This window comes from Bufo bufo, chromosome 2 (genome assembly GCF_905171765.1).
Source record: "Bufo bufo chromosome 2, aBufBuf1.1, whole genome shotgun sequence".
In the NCBI taxonomy this organism is placed as follows: Eukaryota; Metazoa; Chordata; class Amphibia; order Anura; family Bufonidae; genus Bufo; species Bufo bufo.
The window spans coordinates 335584890-335607965 of NC_053390.1; the positions used below are offsets into that span (position 1 = coordinate 335584890).

The 23076-nt window shown below is 46.2% G+C and overlaps 1 protein-coding gene across 3 annotated transcripts in view; it reads right to left on the reverse strand.

The window, feature by feature from the left end:
* The window catches only part of LOC120989131 (transducin-like enhancer protein 4), a 113111-nt gene extending 103398 nt beyond the window's left edge, over nucleotides 1-9713 (reverse strand). For all 3 annotated transcript variants that reach the window (XM_040417049.1, XM_040417048.1, XM_040417047.1), the window contains exons 1-4: nucleotides 9107-9713; nucleotides 7924-8021; nucleotides 6342-6405; nucleotides 6109-6153 (exon numbers count right to left, since the gene is read on the reverse strand). In XM_040417049.1, the coding sequence (XP_040272983.1) occupies nucleotides 6109-6153; nucleotides 6342-6405; nucleotides 7924-8021; nucleotides 9107-9151 (252 nt within the window). In that variant the 5' untranslated portion in view covers nucleotides 9152-9713. The remainder of the gene's footprint in view (nucleotides 1-6108; nucleotides 6154-6341; nucleotides 6406-7923; nucleotides 8022-9106) is intronic.
* Between the last annotated feature and the right edge of the window lie 13363 nt (nucleotides 9714-23076).

A 23076-nucleotide genomic window follows, 5' to 3' on the forward strand; every position in this document is an offset into this window, starting at 1 on the left:
CGGTCCAAAATGGATCAGTTTTGCCCTAATGCATTCTGAATGGAAAAGAATCCGCTCAGAACGCATCAGTTTGACTCTGATCAGTCTCCATTCCGCTCTAGAGGCAACAACCAAAACGCTGAGCCAAAGTCAATGGGGACGGATCAGTTTCCTCTTACACAATCTGGCACAATAGAAAACCGATACGCCCTCCATTGACTTTCAATAGAGTTCTTGACGGATCCGTCTTGGCTATGTTACAGATAATACAAATGGACCCATACGGTTGTATTATTGTAACAGATCCGTTTTTGCACATCCATGACAGATCCGCCCAAAACGCAAGTGTGAAAGTAGGCTTAATCTTCCTAATGGACAGCAGTAGTCTGAATGGCTGGGTCAAAGAATGCAACCAACAGTTTTGTTAAGGGGATCAGTCACTAGTTCATGGTGTCCTCAGTCAGGACATCGTAAAACTGACAACAGATCCCTTTAATACTACTCTGTGGAGGAGCAATATATTTGGAGATAAAACAGGGTACTGTTCCTGTTTCTCCAAAATACCCAGCTCCATGTGGAAATGTCTTCGACAAGTCAATACACAATTGAAAACCACCGTCTATGCCCTTAATAAATCATAACCACATTTTCAGCCTGATCCACAACCAGACTATGACCTGAACCTCTCATAATGGCTTCCAAGTGATCGAAGTTAAAGGGGAGTCTGTAGGCTAGGGAGGCTTGTTCCAGTCACCGCCTGCTGTTAGCTGCCACACCCCCCCCCCCCCCGACTCCGGAGATGCAGTGGCGTTCCGTGCGCGCTTCAGTAAAAGACGCAGGTGCTGGAGAGCCAGGTAATTACAATGTGTGCGAGGGGCCCGTGAATATGTGGGGGGCAATTCAGGTGTTGGATAACCCCTTTAAATGTTCTGTATTTCAGGTGTATCCTGGGGGTTGTCCAGTTTCTTCCTGAAACCAGACAACCTTTTTAAAAGGACCATCTGAATTAAACCCTGACATAAACCTGAAAACCTATCCATTCTTTCAGGGAGTTAGCCACCTTCTAAAAATAAGTCATACTTACCCCTTTTCTCCCCTGCCACTTCCAACGATGAGCTCTGGTCAACCCCGCCACTGATGTCATCTTCCTGACTTCAATAGTGAGGTTCTGTGCACTCAGGTTTACAGTACATCACTGGTGAGGTCAGGGATTGGCTGAAGTGGTAAACCACCGTGTGCACGGAACGTCACTGCTGCCGCCAGGCAAAAAAATAAAAAATAAAAGGAAAAAGAAGCGTGGAGAACTAAAAGCACAGCAAAGGATGAGGAAGGGGAGAAAAAGGGGCAAGTATGGCTTGGTATGGTTATTTTCGCATACGTACAGTGAAGACCCAGTTTCTATTTAAAGGGGTTGTCCGGGTTCAGAGCTGAACCCGGACATACCCTTATTTTCACCCAGGTAGCCCCCTGATGCTCCGATGCGCTCCCTTGCAGTGCGCTAATTCACGCAGGACAAGGTCTCTTTTGTTTTCAATAACACACTGCCGAGCGGAAACTTCCACCCAGCAGTGTGTTCGGTGATGTCACAGTCTCTGATGGGCGGGCTTTAGCGCTGCCCTAGCCAGTATAGGGCAGTGCTTAATCCCACCTATCAGTGCCGGTGACGTCACCAGGCTTCCTGGCAGCCCCATGGAGAGCCCCGGTACGTCACCGGATCTCCAAAAAAATGCCTTTGCCCTGCGCGATCTAGCACAGAGCAAAGGAGAGCATCGGAGCATAAACTGCCGGGGTGAAAATGGAGGTATGTCCGGGTTCAGCTCTGAACCCAGACAACCCCTTTAATAACACTTATGTAGAACTAACTCTGGTCATACACATTAAAACATGGTTGCTGGTTCTATGCACAATTCAGGTTTATGAAGTGTTGGGGGAGATTGCACTTGTATAGTCAGAACAACCTCCAAAAAGTCACAGCACTAACAAAAATCTACAAATCTAAAAAAATTAAAGCAATTCCATGAGCTACTGCAAAGCCAGACATTGAGACACTCTTTTCGCACAAACCACAGCAAACATAAGCAATTTTCATTTCTCCTATTTTCCAGGAAACATTACAGAACCACTACAGAAGTGAAACTTTTCAGCACCCTTTTGCCACCCATGTCAGCCTCTAGCTCACAAATACAGAACATCTATTCTCCTGCAGTGGCCTACACAGCACCACTGGCTGCAGGACAGACAACTAGTATGTTATGCCCCCCTTCACTCTGTACAGTCTGCTTAAAATCATTCATCAAGTAACAACAGGAGGTTCAACTGTGGAAAAGTGAAAATGAAAGGCTCTCCCAACCCTAAAGAAAAACACTGGTTTTCCTAATACCTAGTCAGAAGCAAACAGTTTTGTGGTCACCAATTTTAGAAGGACAGAAAACCCTATTAAACCGAAGACAACTTAAAAAAGCCACATGTCCATGGCATTTTTGCAGAACACGGCATGTTCTCGGTATGACGTTTTTTTCTAAGCATTTTTCCCTATGGACTTCTTTATACGACTTGAAAACAATTATAAAAAATACCAAAAATTAAAAAAGTTAAATATACTAAATTGGAAAAAAAAAATTTTTGAAAATAAATCAACAATGCCTTAAAAAGGAAAATAAATTACATTCAGAGCTGAAAAAAACGGTTTGGCCCAAGAGTTGTTTCTGGAGTATGCGGAGTAAAGGACAGTAGTGATGTGCGTTCCTCATGTGAACTCAAAAAGACTAGTTAATTACGCACCCTCTGAGTAGCCAGCCTGAAGACAATCTAGCATGGAGGAATAAATGAGGAGATCTCAGGGCTGGTGCTAGCTTTGTTTGAAAGAGATTGTCATCTACTACATGATGTCCGATTATCACGGTGTACATCAATACCCTTTAAATACTGTGAACATGCACAGATGGCTTACCAACCTCATTACAGTGTGTGGGTTAACTGGACTCTTCATGTATCAGGCTGTCCTCCTAGAGAGGAAGGAAAATGGATGGAGGAGGAGAAGAAAAAAAAGCCCTCACTAAAAAGGCCAAAGCTAATTAAAACCAGCTCCTTCTGCAGCTGCGGCTTTGATTTAGCTTATTTACACATTACCTTCAGCCTGCTTTTCCAGAATCCAGTCTATTCAGTGGAAGACACAGGCCCTTTTATCTGCCCTGGACAGCATTTTCTCCAGCAGATGAAGTAGATGCCGATTGATTTGCTGTCGAGCATGGTAAATTAATAGCAACAAATTGCTGAGGGCCCAGCTCGCTGCTTCACTATGCTTCGGCAGTTTTGCTTTATTTGCTCCATGATGGGCAGCAGTCAGCCCTCTTCAAGTCAATTTCTTCTTAACAACCTGCAATACTTTTCAATGGTGAAAATAGAGCTATTCCTTGTAAGCCAAAAATCAATATCCTATAGCCCTTAGAAAATGCTAAACAAGCAGTATTGGCAATCCACTTGGTACTAGAGGGTATCAGATATAAAGCAAATCCATACAGCCTCCCTCCTTCAAGTTATTACAGTTTGCTAAAAGGATTCTAATGCCATTTATCATCATTTGCCATCGACTGCTGCATCTACAATTATGACATCCTATCAGGGCTGGCGAGCCCTTTCAGGTCTGCTCAATTAATATTTCAGCAGCACTTCAAAATGGCTGTTGCCCAGGTCTCGCAATAAAATTTACATGGCAAGAGCGGCCGATTCATTTTCAATAGGCTCCGCTGCGTTTAACCCCTCACGCTCAGCCTGGCCGTGACATTACGATACGCAGTCAGAGGTCGCACGTTAACAATTTAACGGCGCCATATGGGAGGTTAGAAAGAAAAACGGCTAAGGCTACTTTCACACTGGCGTTTTCTTGCGGGATCCGTTTCAGGGCTCTCACAAGCGGCCCAAAACGGATCAGTTCGGCCCCAATGCATTCCGAATGGATAAGGATCCATTCAGACTGCATCAATTTGGTCTCCGTTCCGCTTTTGAGGCGGACTCTAAAACGCAGCTTAAGCAGTTCCCTATAAATGCATATACCTCATAGGGAGGTGTCAAATTAGGATAAAAAAATAAAAATAAATATACCGGCTCTGTCTAGATATTTTATACGCCCTTACCATCCAGGCTTCAGCTATTTACTCAATTTCCAAAATTTAAATTAATTAGGTTCTCAAACATAATTGTTAAAAATTGGCAACATTACACAAGCTTAATTAAGATTAAATCCAATTTCCTAAATGTACTTTAATTGGTACTAATTACATTAGCTTTCCTTTCAGAATGACAAACTCCCCATAGGATTCGCCTTAATAGTCTTCTATCAAAATCAACACTGGATGACTGACGACGAGCATCAAAACAAGGGGAGGGCTCGGCTCAAAACCTCGACCCCACATGGTAGGAGCCAAGCCTCCTGGTTCCGACAAAATAATATCCCACAGTGCAAAACAAACAAAAATAAGGAGGAGGGGGGGGGATTTGAGAGGGGCCAAGAAAAAAAACAGAAAAAAAAACAAGATACAATTCACAGAAAAGAAATAAAAGCCAAAGACGCAGTAGGTTTAAAATAGCTGGGTCACCAAAAACTAGTAGGTACTTCCATGGTCTCTGGAGAACACTGCTCTTGAACCCTGAGAGGCATAAATCTAATAAGCCTGGCCCGATCTGTAGCACTCTGTCCAATTATGCCGCACGGCAACTTCACAGAATTATAACCTGCTTTCTATTACAAGGGTATCGAGTAAGTACATCTGGATGAGTGCCTGAGAGGAACCAAGGCCGCCTGTCTAGTGGAGGAAAACAAAGACAGATCTAACCGCCCCCCCCCCCTCCCCCTCCCCCTCCCCCTCCGCCTCGTCCCCTCCCTTCCTTCTTCGGCTTTGGTGAAAAGAGGAGGAAGCAGAGATTAAAAGGGAATACAGTAAGTAGGTGGTTTTGTGGGGCCGTCTGTAGTTCTTAACGCGATAAACAGCCTGCAGGATTTGGGGTAAGATTGCATTTAAGGGAGGCTGTATAAAGATCAATTTTGGAGTAGAAGGGAGATTATGAGGCTTCTCTTTTAAGCTGTAAAAATCAAGGCAAAGCAAGAACGACTGGATGGAAATATGACAGCATAATCTCCCTCATAAATTCTGCAAATTCTCTCATAAAAAGGAAAAAAAATAAATAAATGGGTAAGGGCAGAAGCAAATAAATATAGGGAAAGGATATTGTGCCATGTATTAAAAACATATTTGGAGAAAAACAAGATTCAACATGACATTAGCCACTAAATCTTAAATCATTACACTCTTTAAAGCGACTAATTAATTTCCCGGCTGCAAACAGCGACATGGAAAACGTAGAGCTGGTATCAGAGTTAAACACTGATAATTACTAAGCAGGTCTGAGGCAGCAATTCACTGGGGCCATCAGGAATTGATGAAGTCCAGAAGTATTACCGCGCTGTTTACATTACTAATTTGTACAAAAACGACAGTAATGGAAAATTATATTCTAATTAAACGTAATCCTCGCTAATCCCCTATTCCAATCATAATTACACATGCAACTTCCCCATTAAAGTGCAAGCGCAACCCTTCACATAATTGTTCGTACAACGCTTGGAATTAAAATGTCATTTATCTCGCGAATTTGAAATCAACAATGGGGTTTGATTGCTTTGATTTCGCCACAATTAGCCCTTTAAGGGATGCGTTACTATTTCCGTTCCTTAAAAACGCATGCATATTTCAGAACCATTTCTTCTCACACACACACACACCCACCCCCCTCCCCCGGTACAGAAGCAAATCGATCAAGCTGTCAGCACATACAAACAGAACGGAGCTCGCCACAACACAAAACGCCTTCCCCAAAATATACAGAAATGCAAATGAAGCGCGCTGGTTACCGCCGCTCCACAACACGTATACAAGAGCGGAGCGGTATCCTAATATTGTACCAGAGGCAGCCAGTCATCAACCTCAAGCCGCTCAGCACCCATGATATTAAAGCAGGAGGCCCACAAGGCAAACAAATATTCCAACCTTTTCCCACAAATTCTTAACGTGATTGCCTTAATCCACCGGAATGCGCAGGGTACATGTTCACAGTGAAAGCGTATCGACATACCTGTTTATGCATCTCAATATTCAGCCCGTACGACATTTCATAATACTAGAGGGGGAGAGAAGAAAAAGAAAGCCCATTAGATAGCCTTGGAGTGGCGGTGGCGGCTTCTTACAAGACAGAAGACCACACGGAACATCCAATCCTTTAACCTATAATCCAGCTCTTGCCTCCAGCAACGCAAGCCTGGTATGTAGAAAGCTATGAAGAGAAATAGAAGACATATTCCTTCTTACCATCACGTAATGCCGCTGCATTTCGGTTTTCTCGCTGGCCAGTTTTTCACATTCCAGCTTCAAGCTGCACAAAGCAATGACAAAAATGGTCATATTTACACGGCCACATAGAACCAGGGCTGGTTAATGTTCCTGTCAAGAGCTCAGGAGGTGGACGCTTCTGTGGGCTCCAAGCATCCACCTCTAGCATCGGAATGCAATTAACTCTTTCTTCCTTGGCTAAACTTATTGCTGGCAGCATTAGGTAGGTGCCAGGGTTGTCTTCAGCTACTGAAAATCCTCCCACCATTACCAATCACTTAGCGTTCCTCTTGAAGAACTTGAAGATGTTCAGGGTGAAGAGACACCAGCCTATATTGCGGTCCCGTCCAAATATAAATCCATTCAATGTATCCACACATCTCTAGATTTACCTACCAGCATGTCCCAGTTCCTCTAATCCTTTCACTACTGCGGTGGCATGTATTGCATGTTACTCAAATGAAAGGGATTAAACTATGTAATCCAACGTGGTAAACACAAGCAGGAATGAAAGATTCACTGATTGTAGAACCCCCCACCCCCCAAAATCACTAAACCTAGGCTGTCTCTGAAGACACAAAAACATAAAGATACCCTCTAGAGCTTATGACATGGTCTACAGCTGCGGCGTATTACACCGGGCCCTTGAAGGCGGGGAATAGCATCAAAGTAATTAACGCCACTTTGTGCGTAGGTGGGAGATTAGCAGGACGCGCGTTGTACAATCTCATACCTGTCGGGATAATACTCGCCCTCCCACCGCTTTAAGGTTCCTTTTGTCGCCACTTGACGAGTGGATTTACAGGGGGGGGGGGGCCCCCATTTTCCCACCGAATGTCAGAGATAATCGCCATGTATGAACGGGTCCAAAATGATCAGACCCAATCCTCATTTAACCTACATTTTTTTTTAAAAACGCCTCCCATCTGACATGGACGGCTTGGCAACGGTCATTACAGCCAACAATTCCGTAAATGGACGCCTAGCTGGTTCAAAATGTCATCTGGAATTAGGCTAGATGAGGTTTCCAACGCCAAATAAGATGTGGAGCCGATTGTTTTATTTTTTTGGGAACTTGCTTATATGTAACTTATTTATTAATTCCGGTTAGCAAAGTATTCAGCAACGCATGCCAAGTTTTTTTTTCCCTTCTGCTCAGCGGGATATCAACTACATCCCACTCTTGCGCTGCCAAAGGCTGCTTAATCATGTTTACCGTGTAGAGCCAGCAAGCCTTTTAGAGCACTCACCTCTGATCTTAAGCACTGGAGGAGGTAATCCGCACAGGTGAGATCACCTCCAGGTAAACTTCAGCAGTGCACTGGTGCCATTGTTGTAACAGTTCAGCAGTTTATTATGGCACATGCTTGTAACCGCGCATAATAGCTAGGCTCTACCGCGTATTTGGCTTTGAGAAGCGAAGGTGTTTTAACTCGTATTTCCTATAGGAAAAGTCCAAACCCTTTCAACAGTTAACGCCTTAGGTACACACACAAAAAAAAAAAAAACTGACAACAAGGGCTAAGCAAATAGAAGGATCAGCTAAAGTAAACAGCATTACCTGTGGTACTGAGCCTGTAAAAACTGAAACTCCTCCTTAATCCGATCGCACGATTCGGATATGGTGAATTTGAAGGGCTGTGCTGGCTGATGCGGAGCCTAAAAATAATAAATATTAATTAGCAAATTATCAGGCTAGGCGGCTTCTTCTCTGCCAGGAAGGCGTGGGGCTGTCCTATAAAAAGGAGAAGATTATAATCCTTGCACAACACCAAAGTCCAAGAATTGTTAAGAGATTACAGGCACAAAACGCTCCATTTCCCAATCATAACCATATAATAAATGCATAAAAGGCCATCTGGAACACACAGATGTTGTTGGAGCACAATCTTTTTTTTTTATTGTCTTATCATAGTCGCGGCCCGGGATTTATAGGAAGAAAAGAAAGGTACGTGGGATACACTAGACAGGAAATGGATAGGATACAAGGTATCCAAAGTGAGCTCCTTGTAGCAGGAAAGGCGTCCATCGAGGTGGCGGAATAATGAAAGACGCTCATTTCAGCCACTCGGCAAATTAGTTTTGTCTGCGCCTCCGAGAAAATGGCTACAACCCGGCATTTTTTTTTCTTCATGGCTAAGGTCATCAGATCCTTTGGGCGGAGGAAAGTCAATCTCCTATCAGCCTCTCCCGTCTACACAACAGCGTATTAAAGGATCAGCGCTTGTTTCAATTACATCGGACTTAATGGGCGGAAATGCAGGGACCCAACTTGTTAGGATGCGGCCTCCATGGCGATTATCAGACGGAGGGACGTCCTGGGGGGTCTCGAGGACCCGGGTTAGGATGAGGCCACTTTATTTTTTAATTTTTTTTAAGTTAAACTTAAAGAAGAAAAAAAGTGTTCCTTTTTTCCACAAAAGCCTCCAGACAAAGGCAGCGCTCAGGTCAGAGATGAGAAAGCCCTGTGAGGAGGAAAGCACACCATCCAAGATAAGCAGAGCAGGGAGGGGGGAGGGGGAGGCATACAGTCCCTGGGAGAGGGAGGGGGGCCTCAAATGTGCACCAAATGTTACAGCTCACTTCATATGGGGGGGGGGGCATAATGGCTTCCTCGGCTGTCCCGTCTCTGTCACCTCATGCACACACATTAGGAGGGGGGGGGGGCTCCGCACACACACACGACGGGAGGAAACAAAGGCTTCATCATGGACGGCGCGCCAGCCCCTGCCAGGGGTACTCACCGGGTGCCTGGACTGGGGGTACATCTTGCTCAGGTCTCGAATCATCCAAGCCGCTGGTTTAGGTGCCTCTCCCAGGAGCACGAAGGTTCATTGACTAATTGTCGGAGAGGAGAGGGGGGGATCCCCCAGCGAGCAGGAAGGGAGGAGGAAGCCGAGTGCGTGTGATCCAGCTAATGACACAGCTGCCCCCGGGCTCCCCGTGTTAATGGCACTGCTAATGGTACTGATCCCCCGAGCCAGACCTTCCACATTCCACACGGCGCTCGCGGCGAGGACACCAGATTCCCGGGGAACAAAGCAACTTTCTGCCGGGGACGCGCTAAGTTCTGCTGGTCGCGCTCTCCTCGGGGCTGGTAGATGGAGCCTCGTCCGCTCTTTTAAATCCCAATCGCCCAAAAGCAACAAAAAAATAAATAAAATTAAAAAAAAAAAAATCTCCCTTGTTTTACGTTCTCTCCCAACTCAGCCAAGGTCTCCTCGACGGCTCAGCCACACACTGCCCAGGAGATGAGGAGGGGGATGCCAGGAAGAAGAAGAAGGAAAAAAAGCCCCACACAAGCCAGGCTACCGCTCTTAGCAGCTCCAACAACACGCTCTGTGTAGGTGACTTCTATGACCAAATTTAGCAGCAGCAAATCATTAACATTCTGATACATATTCACAACATTGAGGCTGGACACCAGATCCTGCTGGGACTTGTAGTCCGCGACCTAGGCAAGCCGCGCTCCCCAGTATGGGTGCAATGCACCTACCAAACTACAACGCCCAAGATTCATTGCGACAGTGAGGCCCTCCCCAGGACCCAGGCACTGGCTCTCGCTGACCAATTGGAAGCATAGGAACGTTAATCGCCGCTCTCCAATGACTGCCTATCATTTCTCCGCTGGCCAATAGGAGAAGGGCAAGTAGCTGCTGTCACTGGCTCGCCCCCACGTGGGGTCCGGACCAATCCGAGTCAGCCTTCTCCTCTCTGTCCTGCCTCCTCCATCCAATGGGCTCCGGAGTCTGTCGTAAGCCCCGCCCCGGGCGGTGTGATAAGTGGGACCAGGGCGGGCGCTTCTCATTACGAGCGTTCGAACAGGGGAAACATTTGTCCATCTGTCAATCAAAGTAACGTGGGCCGCTTGCTCGCTGCTAGTGTGTGGATGAGCCGCTGCTGCTCTGTGTGGCAATCTGTGGTGAAAACAAGCATGGAGGCATGAGGAGCTGGACGGGAGGGGTGCTTGTACTCCTCCATTACCGCACGTCCTCCTCCCTTGTCCTATGTTAGCTATCACCCACATCAAGGAATGCTGGCTAATTAGAGTCCGGTGTCTCCTTAAAGAGACAAGAGCAGCCTTGTGCAGCGTGCTGAGAAATCCGCGCTAAGTGCACGCTCCGAGGAGGGCTCCGCTAGAACCCACTTCCCTTGGCTCCTACCAATTTTACGCGCCACTGGAGCTGGCATAATTCTCCTGTGAAAAAAAAGAGGGGGAGGAGGGGGAAGCTGTTCTGTGCTATTTCCAGCCCCGACAAGCTGCTCGGATGGCTGAGCCCCTAACCCGCCCGAGGGGGGCTCAGTTGACTTGCTGTGCAATGCTCTGCAGGGAGGATGGCCAGCCGCTCAGCCATGAGGAGATTGGGGGAGGGGGTCCTGTCAGTCCGTCCGCTGTGGGGGGAGGAGGACGTTATCGCACATTGATACATGGCCAGCTCCTGACCTTTTACCGCAGGGACAATGAGGTGACCTCCTTCGGTCACACCTCACATCTGGCTTCTAAAGAGAGCTGAAAGTTTTATAGATTTTATTTTTATTTTTTTGCTATTCATGTAAAAATAAATGATACAACCGTTGTGTTGTTCCCGTGTGCTGCCATCTAGTGGCCAAACTTAAAAAAAAATGCATCTGTACAGTGAAATAGTGCCTTGTCATTAAGGGGGTCCCCCGCTTGACCATGACCCTGTCTTACTAATGCCAGAGGCCTATCGGTGGCACACCCCATGGTCAACCAACCCTCAGGAAATCTGCAAATTACAAAGGGATGTCCAGATAGAGGAACCCCTTTAAGGCCCCTTTCACACGAGCGAGTATTCCGCGCGGATGCGATGCGGGAGGTGAACGCATTGCACCCGCACTGAATATCGACCCATTCATTTCTATGGGGCTGTTCACATGAGCGGTGATTTTCACGCATCACTTGTGCGTTGCGTGAAAATCGCAGCATGCTCCTCTTTGTGCGTTTTTCACGTAACGCAGGCCCCATAGAAATGAATGGGGTTGCGTGAAAATCGCAAGCAAGTGCGGATGCGGTGCGATTTTCACGCACGGTTGCTAGGAGACGATAGGGATGGAGACCCGATCTTTATTATTTTCCCTTATAACATGGTTATAAGGGAAAATAATAGCATTCTGAATACAGAATGCATAGTAAAACAGCGCTGGAGGGGTTAAAAAAATTAATAAAATAATTTAACTCACCTTAGTCCACTTGATCGCGGCCCGGCTTCTCTTCTGTTTTCCTTTGTTGAATAGGACCTGTGGTGAGCATTAAATACAGTTACAGGACCTTTGATGACGTCACTCCGGTCATCACATGGTACGTCACATGATCTTTTACCATGGTGATGGATCATGTGATGACCGGAGTGATGTCATCAAAGGTCCTGTTCCTGTATTTAATGCTCACCACAGGTCCTATTCAACAAAGGAGACAGAAGGAAATGCCGAGCCGCGATCAATTGGACTAAGGTGAGTTAATTTTTTTTATTTTTAACCCCTCCAGCGCTATTTTACTATGAATTCTGTATTCAGAATGCTATTATTTTCCCTTATAACCATGTTATAAGGGAAAATAATACTATTTACAGAACACCGATCCCAAGCCCGAACTTCTGTGAAGAAGTTCGGGTTTGGGTACCAAACACGCGCGATTTTTCTCACGCGAGTGCAAAACGCATTACAATGTTTTGCACTCGTGCGGAAAAATCGCGGGTGTTCCCGCAACGCACCCGCACATTTTCCCGCAACGCCCGTGTGAAAGGGGTCTAATGATCATTGTAATGCCACAAAATGATGGATGTAGACAACAGACACACAGCGGTGTAAGGTCAGGGTGTGGCCTGGTGATGTCTCGAGGAGACAGTAGGGTTCTCTAGGGCGGACGGGGAAGTCTACAATTTGTGGGTGCCTCCCATTGTTTTCAGTAGGAGGACGTGCTGCCGTTCATGTGGCTGGTGGTTTAAAGCCATGACCACAGGTTGTCCGGGCAGACACTGCTGGAAGGCGCACCAGTGTCCCTGGCATGTTTATAGACCACGGCACTTGCCACGGTCTTCATTATTATTGTTATTTTGCTTACGCTTACTGGTCATACAGCTCGCGTCCCATTCCACCCTGGGACGTGCACGTCTATTTGACCATCGGGTGACCTGTCACACCAGGTCCCCTGTTCTTCTGTGTCTGTGTTTTGTTTGTCAGGTAGGGGTCCTTTTCCCAGTTGGGATTTATAACTATCCTATTAAAAGTTAGGTTTTAAAACGTCACTACCCCTTTTCTTCGCATTTTCGTGATGTCCCGAGGAGACAGTAGGGTTCTCTAGGGCGGACGGGGGAAGTCTACAATTTGTGGGTGCCTCCCATTGTTTTCAGTAGGAGGTGGTTTAAAGCCATAACCACAGGTTGTCCGGGCAGACACTGCTGGAAGGCGCACCAGTGTCCACATGCGGTTTAGCAAAACCGCTGCCACTGCTCATGGTGCTCTGTGACATATCCATGTCCCTGAAGAGCCAATCTTCACTTGGCGAAACGCGTCGGATGATGGAACAGATCTACTAGGGAGGTAAGCGTATAGGGAACTTTAGCACAGGCCCGAGGTTCCAGACGCTGGGGGTCGTCCTTTTCAGGGCGGGTCGCCCCGATTACAGTCATTGGGGGATTCCCTGCCCATAGACTAGGTGACACAGGGATAGTGTTTAGGGAGTTAGTTACCCTCCTCACCATTAGGCCACACACCCCCTCTATATAAGGAACAACAGCAGGCCATTCATGTGACTATATACCCTGTTTACCCTCCAAATAAGTGCAGAATTTCACTCTATTTAGTGTCTCATTTATTTTATTAGAAATGAATAAAAGTTATTTTTTTACTTTAAACAAGGCATACTCAGTTCAGTATATATAGTTAGAGACCACTAAGATTATCTATTAGTTAGGTCCATCTACCTTAGACCTTTACTAAAAAACGGATTATATAAACCTTAAGCAGGTCCACCTGGAGAAGACTCCCTAAAAGGGACTTAGATATTGATGACCTATCGTCAGGTTGGCTTGCACAAACAAATGGTGGATGGGGTGCTGGATGTCAGACCTCCACTAATTTGATATTGATGATTTAGCCTGAGGAAAGGTCATTAATATCCAGGGACAAACTGGGAACGTAAAGTGGCCCTGAAAAAAAAACTAAACTAAAAGTGACCCTATTTTGTAATGAGGCCCAAAATGGCAGAAGGCATGGTCAACACAAGTAGGCAATGCCATATTGTGGCACACTATACCACCCCAGAAGCGCCAAATACCACAGTGGATCACAAAATACCGACCCAGTAACTGCCCCCTGTGGTGGCCAGCACCAGCTGCCATGTTCTGTCCTACTCCAGCTGCCTCAGGATGGCAATACAGTTGAATTCAGGAAGGGAGCGTCAGATCATTATGTCCAGCGTCCAACTGGGCGTCGGCCTACCTGGAAATTTCTCTGTAGGATCTGTGGCCAGTCGACCACTGTCAATATCTAAGTACCAGAAAACCCCTTTAAGGCCCCTTTACATCAGCCTGGCAATTATTAGGAATAAACTGTTCGTTCCTGATAATTGCCCGATTGTGAACAGCGGTGAGAGCTACACTTATGCGCAGCAATCATCTCTTCTGTATGAGGACGAGCGATGGCTACTGCTCTAGCTTAACTATAAAGATTCATTGTTTATGCTTTTGGGTGCCCTATCAGACATACTTTTACCGGATGAATATGTATGTATGTGAAATCTTGTATGAGACAGGCTATAAAAGCATTGTGATTCTTGTATTCACTCTTAAAGGGGTATTCCCATCCCAGACAATGGGGGCCCCCATTGTCTGATAGGTGCAGGTCCCACCTCTGGGACCCGCATCTACGCTGAGATTGAGTGATGGCTGGAGGACCCCAGGTTTCCCAGGGTCCGGCCACCACAAAGCGTTCTCCCCATACAAGTAAAGCACTCGGCTATTTTCGGCAGCCCCATAGAAATGAATGGAGAGCGGCTGCGCAGTGCGCTCTCCACCACTTTCAGGGCTTCGTTCTCGGTGTAGGTCCGGGTCCCAGAGGTGGGACCCACACCTATCAGACAATGGGGGCATATCCTAGCGATATGCCCCCATTGTCTGTGGTGGAAAAACCCCTTTAAGCTGGCCATACACATAAGATAGTTTGCCAAATGCTTGTTCGGCTGACAGATCCCGGCTCCCGATCCTCTTCTAATTATGAATACCCGACTCCGCCAAAAGGGGATAGAGGAGAAAGCTGCCGGCCAGTGGCTTATTTCCGGGCTAAAAAAAGGATCAGGAAATTGAATCCAATTTGCCCAATCCATATGTCCCGCGATGTCAGCTGTGAAAAGGACCCTCTGATATCGGTGTGTTCAGCAGATACACATCTAATGTGTATGGCCTGCCTTAGGGCTGTATTTTACCAATAGATCAACTGACAGATTTTCTGACCAATCATTGTCAGATGACCATTTACACACCGACTATTGGTCTGATTGGACAGAAATTGGTCAGATAATCTGTTGGTGTAATACAGCCCTAAGGACACTTTCATGCTCTCAGTGTTTGGTCAGTGATTTCCATCAGTGATTCTGGACCAAAACCAGAGCAGGTCAAAAACACAGAACAGGTACAAATTTTTCCATTATACTCCACTTTTGGCTCACAGTCACTGATGGCAATCACTGATCAAACACTGACTGTGTGGAAGCATCCTTAGGGCTGATTCACACGACCGGGTTTGGTCAGCCACATCTCCTGGACAGACTGTTGCTCCCCTGACCTGCACTGACTGCACCATAGTAATTTATGATACCATCAGTTACTATCTGATCGCAAGTCTATTGTGTTGTGTTCACATCATTGTGTTTTGTGACTTTTTGTTTAACGTCAAAACTTGGTGTACTGATGTTAGTAAATGACCCCCACTGTCTTGTGCTATATAATGTCTGATTTTTATTTTTCATATCAGTTATGTAGTGTTGAGCAAATCAAGCTTTGGATCATCGATCCGAAATGGATTCGGTCGAACACTACGATTTTAATTCTGTCTCCGTACAGCATAATGGTCCATTCACACGTCTGCAAAATGGATCCGGATCTGTGCCGCTACATTGCGGAACGGATCCGGACCCATTCATTTTCAAAGGAGCCAGAAAAGATGCGGACAGCACACTGTGTGCTGTCCGCATCCGCACTTCCTTTCCGCAAAAAATAGAACATGTCCTATTCTTGTCCGCAGACACGGACAAGTTAAGGCGTTTCTATTAAAGTGCCGGCCATGTGCGGTCTGCAAAATGTGGAACACACATGGTCGGTGTGCGTGTTTTGCGGATCCACAATTTGTGGACGTGTGAATGGACCCTTAAAATGTATTGCCTGTGTGGACCAAACTTTGTTTCAGCCGAAGTCTCGTGAGACTTCCATGAATTAATTCGGTATTCATTTCTGCATCTTTAAAAACATTTCAATGTAGGAATCCGAAGTCGGGTTTTTGTACCATCTGGTACCTCGCAACTTCAGGTGAAACAAATTTTGCCTACATGGAGGCAATACATTAATAATGCTGTACGGAGACGGAATTAAAATCGAAGTGTTTGACCAAATTGACTTTTTTACTTCTTGTTTTAGATGGAAAATGTTGAAATATTTCACATATTTGTAAAGGTTTTCAAGCAAAGGCCAGAATCTCTCTTATCAGCAAAATGTTCAAACCGTAAAGTAGTTAAAGAGGAAGTTGGTGCAGGCCACTGTTCCATGACAAGCTTGTAACGAGTAAAGTCTCCCATTCACAGTACTGTTAGACAAACCCACGGTTTTGAGGGAAACTGGCCAAGAAGATGTTGAAAAGAGAAGGATTGAGCATCATTATATATTTTTTGGCTTAGGCCTCATGCACACGAATGTATTTATTTTCCGTGTCTGTTCCGTTTTTTTTGCAGACCTTATGCGGAACCATTCATTTTAATGGGTCCGCAAAAAAACGGAAGTTACTCCATGTGCATTCCGTTTCCGTATGTCCATTCCGCAAAAAACATGCCCTATTATTGTCCGCATTACGGACAAGGATAGTACTGTTCTATTAGGGGCCAGCTGTTCCGTTCTGCAAAATACGGAACATGCACACAACGGTCGTGTGCATGTAGCCTTATCCTGAAAAAATATGACGTCCTGATGGAACTGCCAGCAGGAGATGCTTAACGCTTGTTAACCCGTTGAATCCAGAGGAAATAAAGCAGGCTGTTTTGAGAGCTTCATTTATACAAGTAGGCAAATAACGCGAGTTTGTGAGCGTTCGCGTGTTTAATTTTTAAGTGTGTGTTTGTATTAAGTGTGTGACTTTAGATTAAGTGACTTCAGATTCAGGGACTTTAGTGGGGGACTGCAGTAAATCAGTTTCTTATCACTGCATTATATTGTATTTTTCTCTTTTCTTTCGTAATCCCCATTTAGTATGTGTTCCATCATTGACAACGCAGTCCAGTGCACATCTTGTCTAATGTATGCAGTCCTGGAACAGGCGTTTGAGAGTGCAAATCTTTGCTCAAACTGCCCGTTTGGAATCACACATCGAGTATCTAAACGGGCGAATTTCAACACTGAGAGGCGTTGACAATTTGGAAAAGAGTTTGCTGCTCTTTGGAAAAGAGGTTTTACGCAACTTTGAGGAATCAACACAGATGGTGAGCGGTGATAACGCTATTATTTGCGTAACCATCCCACTTCTGTGTCTACTCAAACGCTTGCTGCTCACAATTAATGACAACACTTTGCATTTGGAATGTGGAAATGGGGGAAGACATTACACAAGGTGATAGCCAGACCACCCTTAGTTTGTCTTCTCAGCGAGAATTGGGCGATGAAGAGAAGGAGGAGGAGGAGCAGGAGACGGTTACCTTCGCTACAGAGGGTAGTACCCATGGAAGTTTAATTCTACATGTTCTGAGTGGATGAACAGAAGAGGAGGAAGAGGATGAGGAGATTGAGAGTGATCCTCCTGATGACAACAGCGAAGTCTTGCCTGTTGGTACTCTGGCACACAAGGCTGACTTCATGTTGGGCTGCCTTTCCTGCAACTCGCGCGTTATACGCATTTTAGACAACACAGATTACTGGTTGTTCACCCTTCTCGACCCCCGCTACTCATCTCTCATTCCTCTGGTGGAGAGGACGAGCAAAACGGTGCAATTGCAGAAGATCCTTGTTGAAAAATTGCTCCAAAATTTCCATCTGACAACGCTGGCGGCAGAGTCCGTAGTTCCTTGGCCAACCGAGGAGGGGAGACAAGGGGAACACACAGCAGTTCAAACAGAGGCAGGGCAACACTCTCCAAAGCCTGGGACAGTTTCATGACACCCTTCCAGCACCCTCACCCTGATGCGCGGCCTAGTGTCACAAGGAAATTGTGGAAGATGGTGAAGGAGTACATAGCAGACCGTGTCAGTGTCCTCAATGATCCCTCAGTGCCTTACAACTACTGGGTGTCCAAGCTGGACACGTGGCATGAACTGGCGCTCTACGCCTTGGAGGTGCTGGCCTGCCCTGCCGCCAGCGTTTTGTCTGAGCGGGTATTTAGTGCTGCTGGTGGCATTATAACAGATAAGCGTATTGTCACGCCCTGCTGCACGTGACTCGATCTGACAGTTTGTTTTGTTTTGAGTTTGAACAGAATCCCACCTCCTATTAGGTGTGGTTCGTTTGGTCATAGGGGAGGCTATTTATTCCTCCCTCTCCCTATAGCCTTTGCGGGTTATAGTTCTACCTTGTGTAAGCTTTGGATGCTTGGTGGATCGTCTGCTCCTTCTCGTATCAGATAAGTCTTTTCCCTTCTTTTTCCCCTTTTGGTTTCTGTTTGGTCTAGGCCTCTAGTGGGGACGCTAGAGCTTTTGGTGGTAGAAGGCGCTGGATGTCTCTTACCCTTTTTCCCTATTGCTGAGGGTCTGTTTAGTGTGTTATAGTCTTAGGCACGGAGACATGTGTATATCTACCATTGAGGTATGCACATGGGCTTAGCAGCCTAGGGAAAGTGTGTCGGGGATTGCTAGGTGGTGACCTTGTTTTTCCCTAGCTTGTGGGGCCTAGTCCGTTTAGTTTGTCTTTCAGTTTGCTGTTCCCTTCCCTACCTATCGTGACACATATCCGCCTGTCAACTGAAAATGCTGATAGGTTGACTCTTATAAAAATGAACAAGGCCTGTATTGACCATAACTTCTCGACTCCACCAGAGGAAAGCTGATGAACATAAAGGCACTTTAAATGTGTTGTTTATAATGTACTGAATACACTGTATTCCCATGCACCCCTTCCACCACAAACAAGGGTATATGATTGAATCTTCCTTTTCTCATCCTCCTTCTCCTCTTCCATCATATCAACATGCTTATTAGTCGCATATATGCCCTTCGCATATATTGTTTTACAGGGTCAGCTCAGCTACAGGCCCTCGTATATAATTTTTTAGAGGGTCAGCTCACCAGCAGGCCATCACCTACAATGTTTTACAGGGTCAGCTCACCAGCAGGCCCTCGCATATAATTTCTTAGATGGTCAGCTCACCAGCAGCCCTCGCATATAATGTTTTACAGGGTCAGCTCACCAGCAGGCCCTCATATATAATTTTTAGAGGGTCAGCTCACCAGCAGGCCCTCACATAATATTTTTAGAGGGTCAGCTCACCAGCAGGCCCTCGCATATAATGTTTTACAGCGTCAGCTCACCAGCAGGCCCTCACCTACAATGTTTTACAGGGTCTGCTCACCAGCAGGCCTTCACCTACAATCTTTTACAGGGTCAGCTCACCTCAAGGCCCTCGCATATAATTTTTTAGAGGGTCAGCTCACCTGCAGGCCCTAACCTACAATCTTTTAGAGGGTCAGCTCACCTGCAGGCCCAGATCTAAAATCTTTTATAGGGTCAGCTCACCTGCTGTCCCGGACCTAAAATCTTTTACAGGGTCAGCTCACCTGCAGGCCCTCACCTAATTATACCTAATAGGTAATTTGCGCACATGCTGCCTTGCTTGAATGTGTTAGACGTAGCCGTTTCTCAGGCTCCCTCTCCAGAATCGAACATTGATTCACCGTTACCTGTGGTCAGTCACCATGGTTTGAGCTGAAAATACCATTGAAAGTTGATAGGGCAGATATCGGCCCCAGGTTATCTAGAGTCACCAAAGCGGCAGCAGGCCCTCGCCCATAATGTTTTAGATGGTCAGATCAGCAGGCCCTTGCTCCAAATGTTTTTGAGGGTCACCAGCAGGCCATCAATCATAATTTTCAAGGCTGCGTATGATGCCCTCCTTTATATGTAACAAAGGGTGTATTGGAGTGCTGGTTCCTTGTAATTTTCGGCAGCCATTTTTCCATAAATTTCTGACCTTTTCCTATGAACCAGGCACCCTCCCCTCTTCAGAGCAGGGGGTGCCTGGTTTAATGCTCGGGTTCTCTCATTGACTTCCATTATACTCGGGTGCTCGGTAGGGCACCCGAGCATCCCGATGTGTTCGGTCAGAGCACCCAAGCACTTTGGTGCTCGATCAACAATACTAGATGCTTTTCACTCCGAAGCAGGGGCATCTCGCTAGCACTGTACTGCTGTGACGTCCTTTCCCTTACTTCCCACTTTGTTTTCAGCTCTGGAGTTCACAGAACAGATAAGGAGGGGAAAATCACACTTCAGACACACAGGATCGCTCATATAGTGTTCAAAAGCGGTGTAGAAGCAGTTCTTGTTTCAAGCTCAGGATCTTAGCTAGCTCTCATATGCCCCCTATTTCCTGAGCGCTGTCTTCTGTGTCTGTTACTAGGGACAGATATTGCCCAGTGGACTGCAAATTATGTGGAAGTGAGACCCCTGGTGGTCATGACGTTACAGCTTTCTTTTTAGGTGGATGCAAGCAGATTTTTTAAATAAAGTGATATAGAAATTTACTAGTTACACCATTCTCTACTATATAAAATAAAATTATGTGAAAGTACAGTGACTGTCTAAGCAGTGTTCCTATATGTCTAGAAATGGTGCAGGCACAGTTATTTAAATGTCACCAAAGTACCTGAGGCTGGCATATGGAGTTCAGTACAGGAATCCTCTGGGACACTTTCCAAAACACGGTGCAGTCTTCCTATCCGCATCCGTTCAGATAATACAACCGCATGCATCCGTTCAGAACGGGTCCATTTGTATTATCTTTAACATAGCCAAAACTGATCCGTCTTGCACACCATTGAAAGTCAATGGGGGACGGATCTGTTTTCTATTGTGCCAGATTGTGTCAGAATGGAGGCAGAACAGAGGCAAACTGATGCATTCTGAGCAGATCCTTATCCATTCAGAATGCATTAAGGGCAAAACTGATCTGTTTTGGACCGCTTGTGAGATCCCTGAACGGATCTCACAAACGGAAACCAAAACGCCAGTGTGAAAGTAGCCTAATCCAACCGAGGGGTGCAGTTCTCTCAAAACTTCTGTCTACAAGTCCAGCGGTAGGATGCAGACGTTTAACAGACTGTTAATCTGTCTCTTGAGTAGGAATGTGAGTCAGAAGCTTATAACACAGCTGAAGGGCTCATGCACACGAACGTATTTTCTTTCCGTGTCCATACCGTTTTTTTTGCGGACCATATGCGGAACCATTCATTTTAATGGGTCTGCAAAAAAAACTGAAGTTACTCCGTGGGCATTCCGTTTCCGTATGTCCCAATTTCTGTTCCGCAAAAAAAAGAACATGTCCTATTATTGTCTGCATTACGGACAAGGAGAGTACTGTTCTGTTAGGGTCAGCTGTTCCGTTCCGCAAAATACGGAATGCACGCGGACGTCATCCGTCGTTTCTGCGGATCCATTTTTTGCGGACCCCAAAATACATACGGTCGTGTGCATGAGGCCAAATGCTGTGGAGCTCCCTTATACGAGCATTACTTCCACAGGCTGCTATATGCACAATCCCTCTGTAATGGCTGCCCTACCATCTACCCACAGGAAGCATGGTGGCTCAGTGGTTAGTACTGGTGCTTTGCAGCGCTGGGTTCCTAGGTTTGAATCCGACCACGGACAACAACTGCATGGAGTTTGTATGTTCTCCCTGTGTTTGGATGTGTTTTCTCCGGGTACTCAGTTTTCCTCCCATGTTCCAAAGATACACTGATAGGGAACTTACATTGTGGCACTTGGCACTTTTGGAGACTCTGAATAACTAAACCCAGGTACCATCAGTGTTATGTATCTGTCTCCCACAGAGCTATATAATCAGTTTAAACATGTTATGTAGGTGACAGACTCCCTTTAAGCCCCCTTTTTGATGTCTGTTCCCTGCTGCTTAAGCGGCATGGTTAGCACGTCGCTACACGCTGCTCTCTACTACACTTAGGGCTCTTTCACACCTGCGTTCTTGTCTTCCGGCATAGAGTTCCGTCGTCGGGGCTCTATGCCGGAAGAATCCTGATCAGGATTATCCTAATGCATTCTGAATGGAGAGAAATCCGTTCAGGATGCATCAGGATGTCTTCAGTTCCGGAACGGAATGTTTTTTGGCCGGAGAAAATACCGCAGTATGCTGCGCTTTTTGCTCCGGCCAAAAATCCGGAACACTTGCCGCAAGGCCAGATCCGGAATGAATGCCCATTGAAAGGCATTGATCCGGATCCGGCCTTAAGCTAAACGTCGTTTCGGCGCATTGCCGGAGCCGACATTTAGCTTTTTCAGAGTGTGTTACCATGGCTGCCGGGACGCTAAAGTCCTGACAGCCATGGTAAAGTGTAGCGGGGAGCGGGGGAGCAGTATACTTACCGTCCGTGCGGCTCCCCGGGCGCTCCAGAGTGACGTCAGGGCGCCCCAAGCGCATGGATCATGTGATCACATGGATCACGTCATCCATGCGCATGGGGCGCTCTGACGTCATTCTGGAGCGCCCCGGGAGCCGCACGGACTGTAAGTATACCGCTCCCCCGCTCCCCGCTCCTACTATGGCAACCAGGACTTTAATAGCGTCCTGGGTACCATAGTAACACTGAACGCATTTGGAAGACGGTTCCGTCTTCAAATGCTTTCAGTACACTTGCGTTTTTCCGGATCCGGAGTGTAATTCCGGCAAGTGGAGTACACACCGGATCCGGACAACGCAAGTGTGAAAGAGGCCTAAAGCCTCTTGCACATGGCCGTTTTTTCTCCCCTTTTACTGGCCGTTTTTTACTTTCCGTATGCGGTCCGTATACGGAACCATTCATTTCAATGGTTCTGCAAAAAAAACGGAATGTACTCCGTATGCATTCCGTTTCCGTTATTCCGTTCCGTTTTAACATAGAACATGTCCTATTATTGCCCGCAAATCACGTTCCGTGGCTCCATTCAAGTCAATGGGTCCGCAAAAAAAACAGAACACATACGGAAATGCATCCGTATGTCTTCCGTTTCCGTTCCGTTTTTTGCTGAACCATCTATTGAAAATGTTATGCCCAGCCAAATTTTATCTATGTAATTACTGTATACTGTATATGCCATACGGAAAAACGGAACGGAAAAACGGAACAGAAACGGAAACACAACGGAAGCAAAAAACGGAACAACGGATCCGTGAAAAACGGACTGCAAAACACTGAAAAAGCCATACGGTCGTGTGCAAAAAGCCTAAGGCTAGTTGCACACTAGCAGCGGCGATCCGGCAGGGAACAGCCTGCTAGATAGCTCTGTATTTCGGCATT